General features: G+C 44.1%; 1 protein-coding gene across 1 annotated transcript in view; it reads left to right on the top strand.

Moving 5' to 3' along the window:
- si:dkey-12j5.1 (uncharacterized) overlaps window positions 1-19026 on the top strand; it is a 434002-nt gene that overhangs the window by 9138 nt on the left and 405838 nt on the right. Inside the window, exons 2-3 of the mRNA XM_063042381.1 lie at window positions 8641-8750; window positions 17779-17925. Coding sequence (XP_062898451.1) covers window positions 8641-8750; window positions 17779-17925 — 257 coding nt within the window. The remainder of the gene's footprint in view (window positions 1-8640; window positions 8751-17778; window positions 17926-19026) is intronic.

The raw sequence follows: 19026 nt of genomic DNA, 5'->3' as shown, positions 1-19026 counted from the left end.
CCACAGTCTGACTCCGAGTCCGTCCGAAAACTCCGAGCTTCGGACCAGCTCCCCGACACCGATACACTGAGCACCATCTCTGCTGAGCGCTTCGACCCTGGCAACAGGCAATAGGCAAGGCCGAAGATTTGAGGCCTTCCCTCTGGAGATTCTCGATTGCATAGTAGCAGCGGCAGCGAAACAGGCATTTCAGAAGTTACTCCAGATGTTCCTCTGTGCTTCTTCACGTCTGTCTCTATCAAATCAGGATTGTGCACGGCATCTTACTTCACAGATACGATATCAATTCGGAACGGCTGCGCGCGCTGCGTCGTGCCGCCATCTTCTTCTGCCTCCAGAGGATGAATTGTTATGGTATATCTCCTTTTGAAATCATTCTCCAAAACCTTACATTGTTCTTCTAGGGTGGAAATCTTTTGAAGCCGGCTTTTATGTAGGTGGGAACTGAACCATATGGTGTTATTTCTTAAGAAACCCTTGATGGGGGCTGGCTGGTGGCGCAATGACGTCAGCGCTGGACTCTGGAACGGAAGTTACCGGGTTAGAACCCAGTCGGAGCCGCTCCCCAGTACGCTTTCCATCCGTGCCGGGTTGAGTGTCGAGATCACAACTCGACCTCATAAAATAAAAGGGAAAAATACTGCGAAATGTCTGTGTGAGGAGTGGCCGCCACACACAGTCTCTCTCTCTCGCTCCGTGCCTTGTAAAGGCATGAAAAAGACATCGTCCCGCCAACATCGCACACGCACGGACGCACGCACGCAGATGGACATGTGAGCACGCTCATGCCAAAAAAAAACCCTTGATGGAAGCCTAAATCACTGTCACATCTGAAACACTATTTTTATTTAAATTTATAAATTAAACCATAAGACAAAGGAGCAGAAGTCAGCCATTCGGCCCATCGAGTCTGCTCCACCATTTTGTCATGAGCTGATCCATTCTCCCATTTAGTCCCACTTCCCCGCCTTTTCACCATAACCTTTGATGTCCTGACTACTCAGATACCCATCAATCTCTGCCTTAAAAACACCCAATGACTTGGCCTCCACTGCTGCCCATGGCAACAAATTCCACAGATTCACCACCCTCTGGCTAAAAAAATTTCTTCGCATCTCTGTTCTGAATGGGCGCCCTTCAATCCTTAAGTCATGCCCTCTTGTAGTAGACTCCCCCACCATGGGAAACAACTTTGTCACATCCAGTCTGTCCATGCCTTTCAACATTCAAAATGTTTCTATGAGGTCCCCCCTCATTCTTCTAAACTCCAAGGAGTACAGTCCAAGAGCGGACAAACGTTCCTGATATGTTAACCCTCTCATTCCCGGAATCATTCTAGTGAATCTTCTCTGAACCCTCTCCAACGTCAGCACATCCTTTCTTAAATAAGGAGCTCAAAACTGCCCACAGTACTCCAAGTGAGGTTTTACCAGTGCCTTATAGAGCCTCAAAATCACATCCCTGCTCCTATATTCTATTCCTCTAGAAATGAATGCCAACATTGCATTCGCCTTCTTCACTACCGACTCAACCTGGAGGTTAACCTTAAGGGTATCCTGCACGAGGACTCCTAAGTCCCGTTGCATCTCAGAACTTTGAATTCTCTCCCTATTTAAATAATAGTCTGCCCATTTATTTCTTCTACCAAAATGCATAACCATTCACTTTCCAACATTGTATTTCATTTGCCACATCTCTGCCCATTCTCCTAATCTATCCAAGTCTCTCTGCAGACTCTGTTTCCTCAGCACTACCGGCCCCTCCACCTATTGTTGTATCATCAGCAAACTAAGCCACAAAGTCATCTATTCCATAATCCAAATCATTGATGTACAACGTAGAAAGAAGTGGCCCCGACATGGACCCCTGTGGAACACCACTGGTAACCGGCAGCCAACCAGAATAGGATCCCTTTATTCCCACTCTGTTTCCTGCTAATCAGCCAATGCTCTATCCACGTATGTAACTTTCCCGTAATTCCATGGGCTCTTATTTTGTTAAGTAGCCTCATGTGCGGCACCTTGTCAAAGGCCTTCTGACAATCCAAATATACAGCATCCACTGCATCTCCCTTGTCTAGCCTACTTGTAATTTCCTCAAAAAATTGCAATAGGTTGTCAGGCAGGATTTTCCTTTAAGGAAACCATGCTGAGTTCTGCCTATCTTGTCATATGCCTCCAGGTACTCTGTAATCTCATCCTTAACAATCGACTCCAACAATTTCCCAAACACTGTCAAGCTAACAGGTCTGTAATTTCCCTTTTGCTTCCTTCAGAACACGAGGGTGCATTCCATCTGGTCCAGGAGATTTATCTACCTTTAGACTATTCAGCTTCCTGAGTACTTCTCTGTCGTAATTGTGACTGCGCACACTTCTCTTCCCTGATACCCTTGAGTGTCCGGTATACTGCTGATGTCTTCCTCAGTGAAGACTGATGCAAAATACTCGTTCGGGTCCTCAGCCTTCTCCTTATCTCCCATTACAATTTCTCCAGCATCATTTTCTATCAGTCCTGTATCTACTTTCACCTGTTTTTTACTCTTTATATACTTGAAAAAGCTTTTAGTATCCTCTTTGATATTATTTGCTGGCTTTCTTTCATAGTTCATCTTTTCCCTCTTAATGATCTTCTTAGTTTCCTTTTGTAAGCTTTTGAAAACTTCCCAATCCTCTGTCTTCCCACTAATTTTTGCTTCCTTGTATGCCCTCTCCTTTGCTGTAACTTTGGCTTTGGCTTTGACTTCTCTTGTCAGCCACGGTTGCATCCTTTTTCCATTCGAGAATTTCTTCTTTTTTGGAATATATCTGTCTTGTACCTTCCTCACTTCTCGCATAAACTCCAGCCACTGCTGCTCTGCCGTCCTTCCCGCTAGTGTCCCTTTCCAATTAACTTTGGCTGGTTCCTCTCTCATGCCACTGTAATTTCCTTTACTCCACTGAAATAGTGGCACATCGGATTTCGGCTTCTCTTTCTCAGACTTCACAGTGAACTCAATCATGTTATGATTACTGTCTTCTAAGGGTTCCTTCACCTCAATCTCTCTAATCACCTCTGGTTCATTACACAATACCCAATCCAGTACAGCTGATCCCCTAGTGGGCTCAACAACAAGCTGTTCTAAAAAGACATCTTGTAGACATTCTACAAATTCTCTCTCTTGAGATCCAGTGCCGACCTGATTTTCCCAATCCACTCACATGTTAAAATCCCCCATAATTATCATCACACTGCCCTTCTGACAAGCCTTTTCTATTTCCTGTTGTAATTTGTAGTCCACATCACTGCAGTTGTTAGGAGGCCTGCATATAACTGCCATCAGGGTCATTTTACCCCTGTGATTTCTTAGCTCAACCCATAAAGATTTTGTACCTTCCGATCCTATGTCACCTCTTTCTAATGATTTAATGTCATTTCTTACCAATAAAGCCACACCACCCCCTCTGCCTACCTGCCTATCCTTCCAATACACTGGATATCCTTGGATGTTCAGCTCCCAGAGACATGCATCCTTTAGCCACGTCTCAATGATGGCCACAATATCATACCTGCCAACCTGTAGCTGTACAACAAGATCATCCACCTTATTCCTTATGCTGCGTGCATTTAAGTATAACACCTTAAGTCCAGTATTTGGTACTATTTACTTTGATTGCACTGCAACGTTATTCCACTGCAACTCATCCCAATGGCTGCAAATTTGCCCCATCACCTGCCTGTCCTTCCTGACATCTTTACTGCTCTCTATCTTCGATTTACTTCTGTTTTCCCCCTCCTCCGCTCTATCATTTTGGTTCCCATCCCCCTGCCAAATTAGTTTAAACCCTCCCTAACAGCTCTAGTAAACTTTCCCGCCAGGATATTGGTCCCCTTTGGGTTCAGGTGTAACCCGTCCTTTTAGAACAGGCCATACTTCCCCCAGAAGAGATCCCAATGATCCAAGAATCTGAAGCTCTGCCCCCTGCACCAGTCTCTCAGCCACGCATTCATCTGCCTGATCCTACTATTCTTGCCCTCGCTAGCACGTGGCACAGGTAGCAATCCCGAGATTACTACCCTGGAGGTCCTGCTTCTCAGCTTCCTTCCTAACTCCCGGAAATCTCTCTTCAGGACCTCCTCCCTTTTCCTGTCTATGTCATTGGTACCAACATGTACCAAGACAGCTGGCTGCTCGCCCTCTCCCTTCAGAATATTCTGAATTCCGTCAGTTTTGTTCTCAATTGTGTTAGAAATGCGTCGTTTTTTAGAAGGGTGAAGTTAAACCTCTGCCTAATAGCCTTATTTTTAATTTTGCTATAATTAAAAGTAGATATGGCTGGGTTGTGATCAGATAGATTTCTGGGCAAAAATTTTATTAAGTGTACCAAAGGCAGAAAACCGGAGGATATAAGAATGTAATCTATCCGAGAGAAAGTTTTATGTCTTGTGGGGAAGAAGATGTAGTCTTTAGCAGATGGATTATGCACCCCTCACATATCAGTTAAATTTAAATCTGTTAGAAAAAGGTTATGTGCTTTGGAAGCAGATTCTTGAGAGCTTGATACAGTTGAAGAAGATTTATCGAAGTTATTGTTTACCAAAGCATTCATGTCTGAACCAACATATAGTTGGTAGTCACTTAACTTCAGTAATTGTGAGGTAATTGAGGGGAAAAAAATTCAACCTCGAATATAGTTGGGGCTTATAGGCTAATGAATGCAACTTTTTTACCCTGAATGGATGTACAGCAAAAAGCTAGACGTGCTTCATTGTTGGCGCCTATTCCTTTCAATTGATACATTAATACTATGTCTCATTAATATCAAATAACTCCTTTCACACCAGTACCATCAGCTGATGCCACAACGGGTTTGTAAAAGCAGTTTTGAACCCTGGGAATGCCATTAGGTTTAAGATGTGTTTCCAGTAACAGCGCGATATCTATTTTCTTTCTGCGTAAGAAATCTAAAACCTTTGAATGCTTGTAGGGAGAGTTTAATCCTCTAACATTAAGTGATACAGTAGTAAGATTTTCTAATTTATCTGTATTGCTCATCTTCCCCTGGATCTGTTGTTGTAAGTTGGTGGTGGAGCCATGAGTTAACCCCTTCCCACCCCCCCTCCCATCACCCCTCACGTACAACCCTATACTTTGTAACATCTGTGAGTGTCACTTAGCAATGTCAGAAACTGAACAGTAACCGCCCCCCTCTAGCACCAAGAAATTAGAAAGGCAAAGCGGTTTTCATAGACAATCATATCAAAGAGACAAGAAAAAAAACCTGGTCAAACCCATTAACCTATATAATTAAAACCATTCCTGTCTCAAATACTGTATAACATAACACATAATCAAGACCCCAACAGCTCTCTTGTGGGAGACTGTTGCTTTAATAGATCGTCGCTTAGCGATGGCGCCAGTGATGTCTTATCTGGCGCCCAGGAACGTAAACAAGTCTACTGGAGACATAACCCAAAATGAACATGTACAACTAAAGTTATTTAAAACAAACTGCTGTTTTTCAGCTTCATTCCTGATGAAGTATGACATTTGAGTGTATTGAATATCACCTTAGAAAATAAAAGATAAAAAGTATATTCTAGGCGGACTTATATCACCTTACCATGTTATCCTTGTACTAACAAGTTAACTGAGCCGTTACCTTAAAACTCTGACCTGCAATACTCAGAAACAAATTGGCCCCTTAATTAACTAAATACAAAAGTGCATTGAATGACTTTCCAATAAAAGAATAACCAGAAAACTTCACACCTAGGACGTTAACTTGCCCGTGCCTGTTAGATTGCACATATAGGCTGGTCCGAGCTCTTAATGCAGTTCCATCTCCTCCTGAGGGGTGTGCGGACTTTGCCCAGGATCGTCTTCCATATCTCCCAGCACCGATGAATTCAGAGCTTCTTTCGCTTCCTCTGCTGAGTTAAACGACATCTTCATGCCCTTGATATTCACTCTCGTTATCGCCGGGTATATGAGGAATGAGTCGATCCCCTTCTGTCGAAGCTTAGCTGTCGGATCTCCTTGTATCCCTGCCGTTCCTGCATCGTGCTGGGGCTGTAGTCGGCGAAGAACTGTAGCTGGGTGCCGTCAGGGAGAGTAGGTTTGGCTTTCCTCGCACCCTCCAGGATAGCCTGCCGGTCGGTGTACCGAAGAAGCCTAAAAACTATGGCCCGCGGTCTTGAGATGTTGTTGGAAAAGATCCTATGTGCTTTATCGATCTCCAATGGAGTGCTGTGGGAATTCTTGAGCGCTGGAATCCATCTCCTGGAGGTAACCTCTTGGATCGTCGCTCTCAGCGCCTGTTGGTAAGTTGACCAGCCGCACATTGTTTCTCCTGGATCTGTCCTCCAACTCGTTTAGCTTCTTCTGAGTCACCTCTGCGAGACAGGAGTTAGTAACTTTCTCATTCTTGTGTAAGCTAACCTGAATGTTGTCTATTTTGTTGAAGGCCGTGTTAAATTTTTTAGCGTGAATGTCCGCTTGCTCCTTTAACGCCTGGAGAATGTTGCCATTCTCTGCCATATGCTTCTGTATGGGGTCGAGAGCCTTTTCCAGTGACTCCTTTAGCATGTGGACTACCCTTTCTTGCAGCGATTTCATCTCCGTTGCCATTGTTTGCTTAATTAGCATAGCTATTTCCTGGGATGAATCGCTAGCTTGGCGTCGTCTGCTGGCATCTTGTTTCTTGGTTGAATTTGGATCTTTTTTTGAGGTCATGTCTTTAGTTAGATCTTTCTCCAACTCAACCTTGTATTAAGACTCGTCTATGAGCCCTAAAGAACGTGAAAAAGGAGGGTTATATGTCAGCGCTCAGTGCTGTGCTGCCATCTTGCCTCGTGCCTCACCAGAAGTCCAGCTATATAGATAGTTGATAAACAAGGTGCGTGAAGATACTGTGGTACCATGGGGAATTGATGTTGCAGTTGGATCTGCCATAATTCACCGGATGTTGCCAAGAATCAGATTTCTGTTTATTATCACTGTCTTATGATGCAAAATGTACTAATTTGCAAAGACATAAAATTACTGTAAATTACAGTAGGAATAAATAGTGCCAAAAAAGGAATACTGAGTTGGTGTTCACGGACCTTTCGAAAATCTGATGGTGGAGGAATGGAAGCCTTTTCTGAGTTGTTGAGTGTGGTTCTTCGGGCACCTGTATCTTCTCCCCGAAGATCATAGTGAGAAAAAAGTGTGTGCTGGATGGTGAAGGTCCCTAATGGTGGATGCCGCCTGGTTGAGGCACCAGCTCTTGAAGATGTCTTCGATGGTGAGGAGGGTTGTGCCCTAATGGAACTGGCTGAGTCTACCACCCTTAGCTGCGTCTTTCAGTCCTGTGATGTTACCAGTCAGAATGATTGCCCCCATACATCTATAGAAATTTGCAAGAGTCTTTGGTGACGTTACCAAATCTCCTCAAACTTTTAATAAAGTGCAGCTACCTTTGTGCCTTCATGATTGCACCCATCTGCTGGACCCAGGGCAGATCCTTTGAGGTGTTCATGCCCAGGAACTTGGTTCTGCTCACCCTTTCCACTGCTGACCCCTCAATGAGGACTGGTGTGTGTTGTCCCGACTTCCTATTCTGGATTCCGCCGTTGATTTCGTGATCTTGTTAATGTTGAGTGCAAGGCTTTTGTTGTAACGCCACTCAGCCATCCAATCGGTCTCACTCCTGTACACTGCCTTGTCATCATCTGAGATTGTATCAACACTGGTGTCATTTGTAAACTTACAGGTGGTGTTTGAACTGTGGTTAGCCATGTAGTCATGAGTGTAGAGAGAGTAGAGCTGTGGGCAAAGCACACATCCTTGGGATGTGCCTGTGTTGATATTCAGTGAGGAGGTGTTATCATTGATCCGTATTGTCTGTTGTCTTCTGATCAGGAGAGCTCCATTGCAGAGGGAGGTATGGAGATCCGTTTCTAGAGCATTGGAGAACTTTAAGTTTTGGGAAGAAATCAGATAGGTTGGGCTTGCTTTCCCTGGGGTGAAGGAGTCGGGGTGGAACCTGATAGAAGTATATAATATTATACAAGGTGTATAATGGGTAGATAGTCAGAGTCTCTGTGGTCACTCATGGTAGGAGTGTCAAAAGGGTGAGGGTTTAAGGACAGGGTTTTAATAGTGGAGCCGAAAGAAAAGATTTTTACACAGAGGTGTTGCTATCTGGTATGCACTGCTCGTGGAGGTAAGTAGAATCTGAATCAATCACTGTTTGAGAGACATTTAGATAGACATTTGATCAGACACACGTGGACCTAATATGGCAAATGGGGTTAGTGTAGATGGCCAAAAAGGTCAGTGTGGACACGGTGGGCAGAAACACTCATTTCTACAGCAAAACAGGTGATACAAATTTGTTACCAAAATCATTTAATATAATGAAATAATTAGGATAGCATTTTCCAGTAGTGAAATAATGGAAAAATTGATTTTTTTTTCTGGAAAAATAAGTGTTTAAATTCAAATTTGTGCCATTGGGATAAACAATTGGTGAATGTTTTCATGCAGTTTGGAATTGGGATTTAGCTGTTTTGTTTTCATTTTTACAGTCATTAACCATGGCTTTGGTAGTGTCATTATTGTCTTTAAAGTTTTGATGAAATGGTCTGTACTGAGTTCTGTTTGTTTATGGTGCAGGTCTTGAACTGGCTGGATTAAATGTTCGGGCGAGGATGCAGCTAAAAATGGAGAAAAAAGCCAGGAAGAAAACAGAAGGCAAATATTCAGTTCAACAGTTGTTGGAAAAAGTAAGCTATTTTACAAAATTAAAACAAACACTGTTAGGATTTATGACATTATAAATTTTCAAATTATTTATTTAAAACATTTTAATCTATCAAATGTAGAATCTGAATTTCAAATGTACACAATTAGCCTTCTAAGTGATAAAGATAATTTCAAGTCAAAGACTATTCTTTTTACTTTTTATTTTGCTACCAGTTGGCCCTATTGGAACATGTGGAAATAGGCTAGGTTATTGGGAGTGATTTTGCCTTCCTTGTAAAGTGGCAGTATTTGATGCTGTCCCAATAAGGAAATAACCATTAGGGTCTATTATTCTCTCCTTTCTGACTGTGGTTGCTGTCGAGTTTCAGATTCCTTTTGTCTTGCGATATGATGTCATCCCAATTGCTAAAACATTGAAGAATTGTGATTAGAATTAGTAAGAATGTTTCATGGTATTTGAAGTGAATATTGGGATCTGGTTAACTCTTAAATGGCCTAGTAAACCCTCCCTTTGAGGGCAATTCACTGGTCCTGCCAGTGATGCTTAGATACTGAAAAGTTGAATACATCAAAATAAATGATACAGGATCAGAAATATCATTAACTTTGAGGGATGGTGGGGAGGGGGTGTAAGATGTATGTTATTCTTTGAAATTTCCAGGGGAATTCAATTCACAGCTATTAAAATTGGTTGATTCAGATGAACCGAGTTGCTAAGTAGTAACTATGGTTCATTATGCCATGGAAAACACATGTTCCCATTGACTAAAACATATTTTGTCGCCTTTTATAGTGACAATAGTTTGTGAATATACCCAAAATGCTGACCAAATCATTAGTTTCTTGAGATTTCACTGGGGAAGACTGTAAAATATTGTACACCTCAAAAGATCAGGGAGCACAGGCAGTGTCAATGGATTTCATTGTTTAACTGCCCAGGAGTGACTTGCAGAGGTTGGCAGTTTCACATTTTTCTGTCATCCAAGCAGTAAAGTCATCCTTTTCTGCTGTTAAAGTAATCAATTCATGCCAGTTATTTCTTTTATATTGCATTTACAATATTGTTTTTGTTTAAAAGGCCCAATAGTGACTTTGTGTAGCTTTATCCTATAATTTGAAAATTGTGGAATCTTTCCTATTGACAATAAGGAAGTAATTCGTCCTGTGGAGTCTGTGCTGGCTCCTTGTAGATCATCTATTCACTCGTTCTGTAAATCAAAACAAAAAGTGTAGAAGTTGAAAGTCGGAAACAGAAAGAAAATGAAGGGGTGTATTTGGCTGGAAGAGCCTGCGACTGTGATGTATCTCCAGATATAAAATAACGTGAAGGTGGGAGGTGCTCTTTCCTTCTTGGAGCCTGATTGAACCCTTTGAGGAAGTGACAAAGCAAATTGATGAAGGTAGAGCAGTGGATATTGTGTATAGAGATTTGAATAAGGTTCCCGTGGTAGGCTCATTAAGAAAGTCAGAAGGCATGCTTTCCAAGGAAACTTAGCTGTTCTTCATTAATCGGGGTTGAGTTCAAGAGCTGTAAGGTAATGTTGCAGCTCTATCAAACCTTGTTAAACCACACTTGGAATAGTGAGTTCAGTTCTGGTCACCTCATTATAGGAAGGATATGAAAGCTTTAGAGAGGGTGTAAAGGATATTTACCAGGATGCTCCTTGGATTAGGGAGCATGTCTTGTGAGGAAAGCTAAGGATTTTCTCTTTGAAGAAGGATAAGAAGCAACTTGACAGAGGTTTTTAAGATAAGAGGCATTGAAAGAGTGGACAGAGACTTTTTTCCAAGGGCGGAAATGGCTAAAAGGAAAGGGCATAATTCTAAGGTAATTGGAGGGAGGTATAGGGGCACGTCAGTAGTATGATTTTTTACACACAGTGGTGTGTGGGTAGAATGTGATGCCAGGAATAGCAGTAGAAGCAGTTAGTTTGGGAGATTTAAAAGACTCTTTGATAGACACATTGATGAAAGAAGAATGGGGGACTGAGTGGAGGGAGGAGTTGGGTTGATCCTGGAGTAGGTTAAAAGGTTGGCATGACATCTTTGACCAAAGTGCCTGTACCGTGCTGTACTGTAACTTTTAGATTCATAACCTTTTTTTATGGCAATGAGTCTTGCCATTAACTAAGGGGTCCATGGACCCCAGGTGTGGAACTCCTGGTCTGAAATGTTGGCTGTATCATAGGTCAACCAGCAGCTGTGGAGATGCCAGCCTAACCTTGTGTTTGAAATCTCTCATCCTGAACCCATGCTAGTAAGTCTTTTCATTACGCAATCAAGAATCTAGACAATCTTTATAAAGGGCGGTGATCAGAACTGAATGCCATGTTCCAATTGTGGCTTAATGGGTATTTTTTAGTTCAATGAAATTTCTGTTTTGCGAGTGATGCATCTATCCTGAATTCTGTTTGCTGTACTAACTTCTCTCTTAACATGTCCTGTCATTTTCAAAGTTTTATTCGCCCATGTCCATCTGTTCTGACATACCTTCTAAAATAGTATCTCTGTTTTTTTCTACACTTTAGACTTCTCCGTACCAAATTACATCCCATATTTGTCTTCCCAATCTGCCAGTCTACCTTTGGCTTCTTGCTATCTGCTAACATCCTTCATGATAGTGAATTTAGTGTTGCTGCCAAATTTTGAAAGATTGTCCATATTCTCTGGTGCCTCCCAGGTCAGGAAGATAATGGTAAGCATTTTGGTAGTGTCCAATTCATAGCAATCTAGAAGGCTTTTCATTTGGGAAGATATTTTAAATTTAATCAACCTTTCGATCTCCTTTCCAAGCTTCAACCCATCAACTTCAGTATCTACACTAATTTTTAGATAGTGGCAAATTGGAGGAAAAAAATCCAGCTTTGTTCACCTTTGTATTTTCAGCCCATTCCTACGACTTCTTCCTGCTTGTACTGGTTTAAGTTGACACCGGTGAAACACAGCAATGCACTATTGGCAGCAAATAAAACTGCTAACTACACTATTAAACACAGCAAGAATGAGCCAATTGCTGGAGCAGACTTGGAGCCAATTTGAAGCAGTAGATTCGAGGTGGGGCAGAACTGAGGTAACAGGGCCTGGGCCCAAGAGTGAGGAATGAGTTGATTTTTGGCTGATTTCGGCACCAGGTACGGTGTCGGGGCAGGAGACGAGGAACAGGCCCGTGTTCCAGCTGGCTGGCCAACAAGGTTTACTCTTCTCTGCACCAAACTCGAGCTGTAGCCTGCATCGAACAGGACTGGCCTTGGATGACTGGCTTCATGGCTGTGAAGTCACTTTCATGAACTTTCTTTCTGAATGTTATTTGCTGACTTTTTATTGTTTGCACGATTTGGTTTTGCACATTGGGCGTTTAATGATTTATTTTAATGGATTCGATTGATTGAGTTTGTTTTGTGGTTGTCTGTGAGGAGACGAATCTCAGGGTTGTATATGGTATACATTATTTGATAATAAATGTACCATAAACTTTGAAATTTTGTGTTTTCATGCCTACAGAAGTCTTTACAGTTTGCTTCAAGTTCAAGTTTAACTATTATTCAACCATACATGATACACATGAATACAACCAAATGAAATAGCATTCCTCCAGGATCAAGGTACAAAACAGTACCGGCAGTCATACACAGCATAAGGCATATAAGACAGCAAGTAAACATACAGTCACACAAAAAAGGCCCACGTCCCTGAGTGACATGTCCTGTAAATTGATTGTGCATTGGTGTTATTGGCAAGATTAAGCAGTTCTCAGCAGTCTACGCATGCAATCCAGCTTGTCATTCCTCTGATCAAACACTGGAGGGCAGCACTGATGGGAGGGGCCAGCCTCAACCCAGCATGGATGCTGCTCTGCACCACCTCTAGCATCTCCTCTCCTGGACTGCTGCAACAAACAGGCAAGCCTGCAGTCTTGAGGTGTAGTTCTTGCTTCAACCAAGGCCACGCAGCTCCTCCACCATCTGTCTTTCTAATAAACAAGGGCAATGGACCTGCAACATTTTACATCATCCACATCCAACAGGGTCTTGTGATTGCAAGAGAACCATCCAAGACAATCACAGTTAGACTGCCCACGACTTTGTGCATGAACTCTGACGCCTTCCTGTAGCAAACAGTAATGCAGTCCGCTCCAAATACAGCTACTCTGCCAACGAGCAGCTTGCTGATGGGGTACACCTGCAGTACCTGAAGTTCTGAAGTCCAGCATCATCCGGTGATCATAAAAGAGACACAAGCACCTTTAGATGGACCCTGAGAAACCGCTCCGAACGCACTGCCACCTTACCTCAGACTGCTGCATCCCATAGCACTGCCACCTTACCTCAGACTGCTGCATCCGAACATACTGCCATCTTACCTCAGACTGCTGCATCCCATAGCACTGCCACCTTACCTCAGACTGCTGCATCCGAACATACTGCCATCTTACCTCAGACTGCTGCATCCCATAGCACTGCCATCTTACCTCAGACTGCTGCATCCCATAGCACTGCTATCTTACCTCAGACTGCTGCATCCGAACATACTGCCATCTTACCTCAGACTGCTGCATCCCATAGCACTGCCATCTTACCTCAGACTGCTGCATCCCATAGCACTGCCATCTTACCTCAGACTGCTGCATCCCATAGCACTGCCATCTTACCTCAGACTGCTGCATCCCATAGCACTGCCATCTTACCTCAGACTGCTGCATCCCATAGCACTGCCACCTTACCTCAGACTGTTGCATCCGAACATACTGCCATCTTACCTCAGACTGCTGCATCCCATAGCACTGCTATCTTACCTCAGACTGCTGCATCCCATAGCACTGCCACCTTACCTCAGACTGTTGCATCCGAACATACTGCCATCTTACCTCAGACTGCTGCATCCCATAGCACTGCCATCTTACCTCAGACTGCTGCATCCCATAGCACTGCCACCTTACCTCAGACTGTTGCATCCGAACATACTGCCATCTTACCTCAGACTGCTGCATCCCATAGCACTGCCACCTTACCTCAGACTGTTGCATCCGAACATACTGCCATCTTACCTCAGACTGCTGCATCCCATAGCACTGCTATCTTACCTCAGACTGCTGCATCCCATAGCACTGCCATCTTACCTCAGACTGCTGCATCCCATAGCACTGCCACCTTACCTCAGACTGTTGCATCCGAACATACTGCCATCTTACCTCAGACTGCTGCATCCCATAGCACTGCCACCTTACCTCAGACTGCTGCATCCCATAGCACTGCTATCTTACCTCAGACTGCTGCATCCCATAGCACTGCTATCTTACCTCAGACTGCTGCATCCGAACATACTGCCATCTTACCTCAGACTGCTGCATCCCATAGCACTGCTATCTTACCTCAGACTGCTGCATCCCATAGCACTGCCACCTTACCTCAGACTGCTGCATCCCATAGCACTGCTATCTTACCTCAGACTGCTGCATCCCATAGCACTGCCACCTTACCTCAGACTGCTGCATCCCATAGCACTGCTATCTTACCTCAGACTGCTGCATCCCATAGCACTGCTATCTTACCTCAGACTGCTGCATCCCATAGCACTGCTATCTTACCTCAGACTGCTGCATCCCATAGCACTGCTATCTTACCTCAGACTGCTGCATCCCATAGCACTGCCACCTTACCTCAGACTGCTGCATCCCATAGCACTGCTATCTTACCTCAGACTGCTGCATCCCATAGCACTGCTATCTTACCTCAGACTGCTGCATCCCATAGCACTGCTATCTTACCTCAGACTGCTGCATCCCATAGCACTGCTATCTTACCTCAGACTGCTGCATCCGAACATACTGCCATCTTACCTCAGACTGCTGCATCCCATAGCACTGCCACCTTACCTCAGACTGCTGCATCCGAACATACTGCCATCTTACCTCAGACTGCTGCATCCCATAGCACTGCCATCTTACCTCAGACTGCTGCATCCCATAGCACTGCTATCTTACCTCAGACTGCTGCATCCCATAGCACTGCCACCTTACCTCAGACTGCTGCATCCGAACATACTGCCATCTTACCTCAGACTGCTGCATCCCATAGCACTGCCACCTTACCTCAGACTGCTGCATCCGAACATACTGCTATCTTACCTCAGACTGCTGCATCCCATAGCACTGCCACCTTACCTCAGACTGCTGCATCCGAACATACTGCCATCTTACCTCAGACTGCTGCATCCCATAGCACTGCCACCTTACCTCAGACTGCTGCATCCCATAGCACTGCTATCTTACCTCAGACTGCTGCATCCCATAGCACTGCTATCTTACCTCAGACTGCTGCATCCGAACATACTGCCATCTTACCTCAGACTGCTGCATCCCATAGCACTGCTATCTTACCTCAGACTGCTGCATCCCATAGCACTGCCACCTTACCTCAGACTGCTGCATCCCATAGCACTGCCACCTTACCTCAGACTGCTGCATCCCATAGCACTGCTATCTTACCTCAGACTGCTGCATCCCATAGCACTGCTATCTTACCTCAGACTGCTGCATCCGAACATACTGCCATCTTACCTCAGACTGCTGCATCCCATAGCACTGCTATCTTACCTCAGACTGCTGCATCCCATAGCACTGCCACCTTACCTCAGACTGCTGCATCCCATAGCACTGCTATCTTACCTCAGACTGCTGCATCCCATAGCACTGCCACCTTACCTCAGACTGCTGCATCCCATAGCACTGCTATCTTACCTCAGACTGCTGCATCCCATAGCACTGCTATCTTACCTCAGACTGCTGCATCCCATAGCACTGCTATCTTACCTCAGACTGCTGCATCCCATAGCACTGCTATCTTACCTCAGACTGCTGCATCCCATAGCACTGCCACCTTACCTCAGACTGCTGCATCCCATAGCACTGCTATCTTACCTCAGACTGCTGCATCCCATAGCACTGCTATCTTACCTCAGACTGCTGCATCCCATAGCACTGCTATCTTACCTCAGACTGCTGCATCCCATAGCACTGCTATCTTACCTCAGACTGCTGCATCCGAACATACTGCCATCTTACCTCAGACTGCTGCATCCCATAGCACTGCCACCTTACCTCAGACTGCTGCATCCGAACATACTGCCATCTTACCTCAGACTGCTGCATCCCATAGCACTGCCATCTTACCTCAGACTGCTGCATCCCATAGCACTGCTATCTTACCTCAGACTGCTGCATCCCATAGCACTGCCACCTTACCTCAGACTGCTGCATCCGAACATACTGCCATCTTACCTCAGACTGCTGCATCCCATAGCACTGCCACCTTACCTCAGACTGCTGCATCCGAACATACTGCTATCTTACCTCAGACTGCTGCATCCCATAGCACTGCCACCTTACCTCAGACTGCTGCATCCGAACAGACTGCCATCTTACCTCAGACTGCTGCATCCCATAGCACTGCCACCTTACCTCAGACTGCTGCATCCCATAGCACTGCTATCTTACCTCAGACTGCTGCATCCCATAGCACTGCTATCTTACCTCAGACTGCTGCATCCGAACATACTGCCATCTTACCTCAGACTGCTGCATCCCATAGCACTGCTATCTTACCTCAGACTGCTGCATCCCATAGCACTGCCACCTTACCTCAGACTGCTGCATCCCATAGCACTGCCATCTTACCTCAGACTGCTGCATCCCATAGCACTGCTATCTTACCTCAGACTGCTGCATCCCATAGCACTGCTATCTTACCTCAGACTGCTGCATCCCATAGCACTGCTATCTTACCTCAGACTGCTGCATCCGAACATACTGCCATCTTACCTCAGACTGCTGCATCCCATAGCACTGCCACCTTACCTCAGACTGCTGCATCCGAACATACTGCCATCTTACCTCAGACTGCTGCATCCCATAGCACTGCCATCTTACCTCAGACTGCTGCATCCCATAGCACTGCTATCTTACCTCAGACTGCTGCATCCCATAGCACTGCCACCTTACCTCAGACTGCTGCATCCGAACATACTGCCATCTTACCTCAGACTGCTGCATCCCATAGCACTGCCACCTTACCTCAGACTGCTGCATCCGAACATACTGCTATCTTACCTCAGACTGCTGCATCCCATAGCACTGCCACCTTACCTCAGACTGCTGCATCCCATAGCACTGCTATCTTACCTCAGACTGCTGCATCCCATAGCACTGCCACCTTACCTCAGACTGCTGCATCCCATAGCACTGCTATCTTACCTCAGACTGCTGCATCCCATAGCACTGCCACCTTACCTCAGACTGCTGCATCCCATAGCACTGCCACCTTACCTCAGACTGCTGCATCCCATAGCACTGCTATCTTACCTCAGACTGCTGCATCCCATAGCACTGCCACCTTACCTCAGACTGCTGCATCCGAACATACTGCCATCTTACCTCAGACTGCTGCATCCCATAGCACTGCTATCTTACCTCAGACTGCTGCATCCCATAGCACTGCTATCTTACCTCAGACTGCTGCATCCCATAGCACTGCTATCTTACTGGAGGTGTTCAGTGTTCCGTTTACATTAACTGCTACTCTGTTCTCAAATTCTGCTTTTTGCTTGGTTTTGTTTTCTGTTTCCTCTCTCTGTATTCAGCTTGTTTCTGTTTGATGCATATCAAGTGCATAAATCAAACACACCTTTATTGTCTCATCATATACCCTAACTCCTTTGTCAAAGGAGCTCTGTCTTTGGTTCCCCTGACCCCTGTCTCCCCCCCCCCCACTCGTGGATATGTACTCAGTCTGTACTTGGAAAATCTCCTTTTGTAATGGTCACCAATTGTTCTACGCTTTACCTATTAGTCTTTGATTTGACTGTGTCTTGGCCAGATCCATTCAATCCTTTGAAGTTAGATTAATTAAGTAGTTCTACTTTTGAGTCTATTTTGATATCTTGTGCAAAGTTGTTTCACCTTCCTTTTGTATTCCTGCTATATCTTTTGAGAGCACTTGACATAAAATCATCTTATTTGGGGAAACCTTTCTAAATTTACTTATGCTTTTTCAGGCAGTGGAGTACATGGACAACTTAAATTTTGAACTGGCACAAATGTTCTGTCAACGCGCATTGGACATGGAGCCCAACAATTTAACCACACTTGATATGATGGGCAATATCTTTGCAGAACTTGGAAACTCAGAGAAAGCAAAAGAAATATCCTTTTGGGCTGGATTATGCATTTTGGTTTGAATTAAGATTTTTAAACAGCCTTTCTTGTAGTAAATTTATAAAATTTATATGAGCCTTGGAGCAGTTGGTAGAAAGAGCTAGTCGCTCAGTCAGACAATCTTGAAGAGATAATACCCGGTATTGCTACAGGTATTGATTTGCTCATTCACCAGTGGTTATGATCACGGGACTGTGTCATCATCTGTCCACCAGGGGGAGCTGTTGTATTTAGGTGGAACAGTTCTCATCTTGATTCAGGCACTGGAAAATGATGTTTGGTGATAAGTTACATGATGTTTTTTTATACTTAAAGGCGAAAGATTTAAGCCATTGAGTGATTTAAATTAAACAACATGCAGTTAAGGATTAGAAAGACTGAGAAATGGAATGTTATGGGAAACAGACACAGATAAGAAGATGAGGGCAGCATGAATCAGCCATAATGGCAGCTTCGGCTTGAAGGGCCTAATGGCCAACTTCTGCTCCTAATTTCTTGCGCTCTTGAGTTTAAGGAAAGGATGAACATTTTCTTAATAAATTATTTATGTTTCCAGAATGTTACTTTCAATGCTGTCCAAAAAGCAGACCTCAAGGTCTGCAGTGGTTCACGAAGATACAGTACCAATGAAAAGTATTCACCCCTCTTGTAAGTTTTCATGTTTTATTTATTTACAACATTGGAAGATAGTGGATTTAAATTTGCTTTTTTGACACTGTTCAACATAAAAATACTCTATTGTGTCAAAGTGAAATCAGATGTCTACAAAGTGATCTAAATTAATTACAACAATAAAACACAAATAATTGATTTAATATGACATACCAAATCATCACTGGTACAGTCAATTGGTTTTAGAAGTTACATAATTAGTTAAATGGAGATCACCTGTGTACAGTCAAGGTGTTTCAATTGATTGTAGTGAAAATACACATGTATCTGGAAGGTCCAACTGCTGGTGAGTCAGTGTCCTGTCAAAAACTACATCATGTGGACAAAAGAACACTCCAAGCAACTCTGAAAAGGTTATGGAAAAACACAAGTCAGGAGATGGATACAAGAAAATTTCCAAGTCACTGAATATCTTC

The sequence above is a fragment of the Mobula hypostoma genome, chromosome 3 (assembly GCF_963921235.1).
Source record: "Mobula hypostoma chromosome 3, sMobHyp1.1, whole genome shotgun sequence".
Lineage (NCBI taxonomy): Eukaryota > Metazoa > Chordata > Chondrichthyes > Myliobatiformes > Myliobatidae > Mobula > Mobula hypostoma.
Note: the sequence above shows the minus strand (reverse complement) of the source record. Positions and strands in the feature narration are given on the sequence as shown.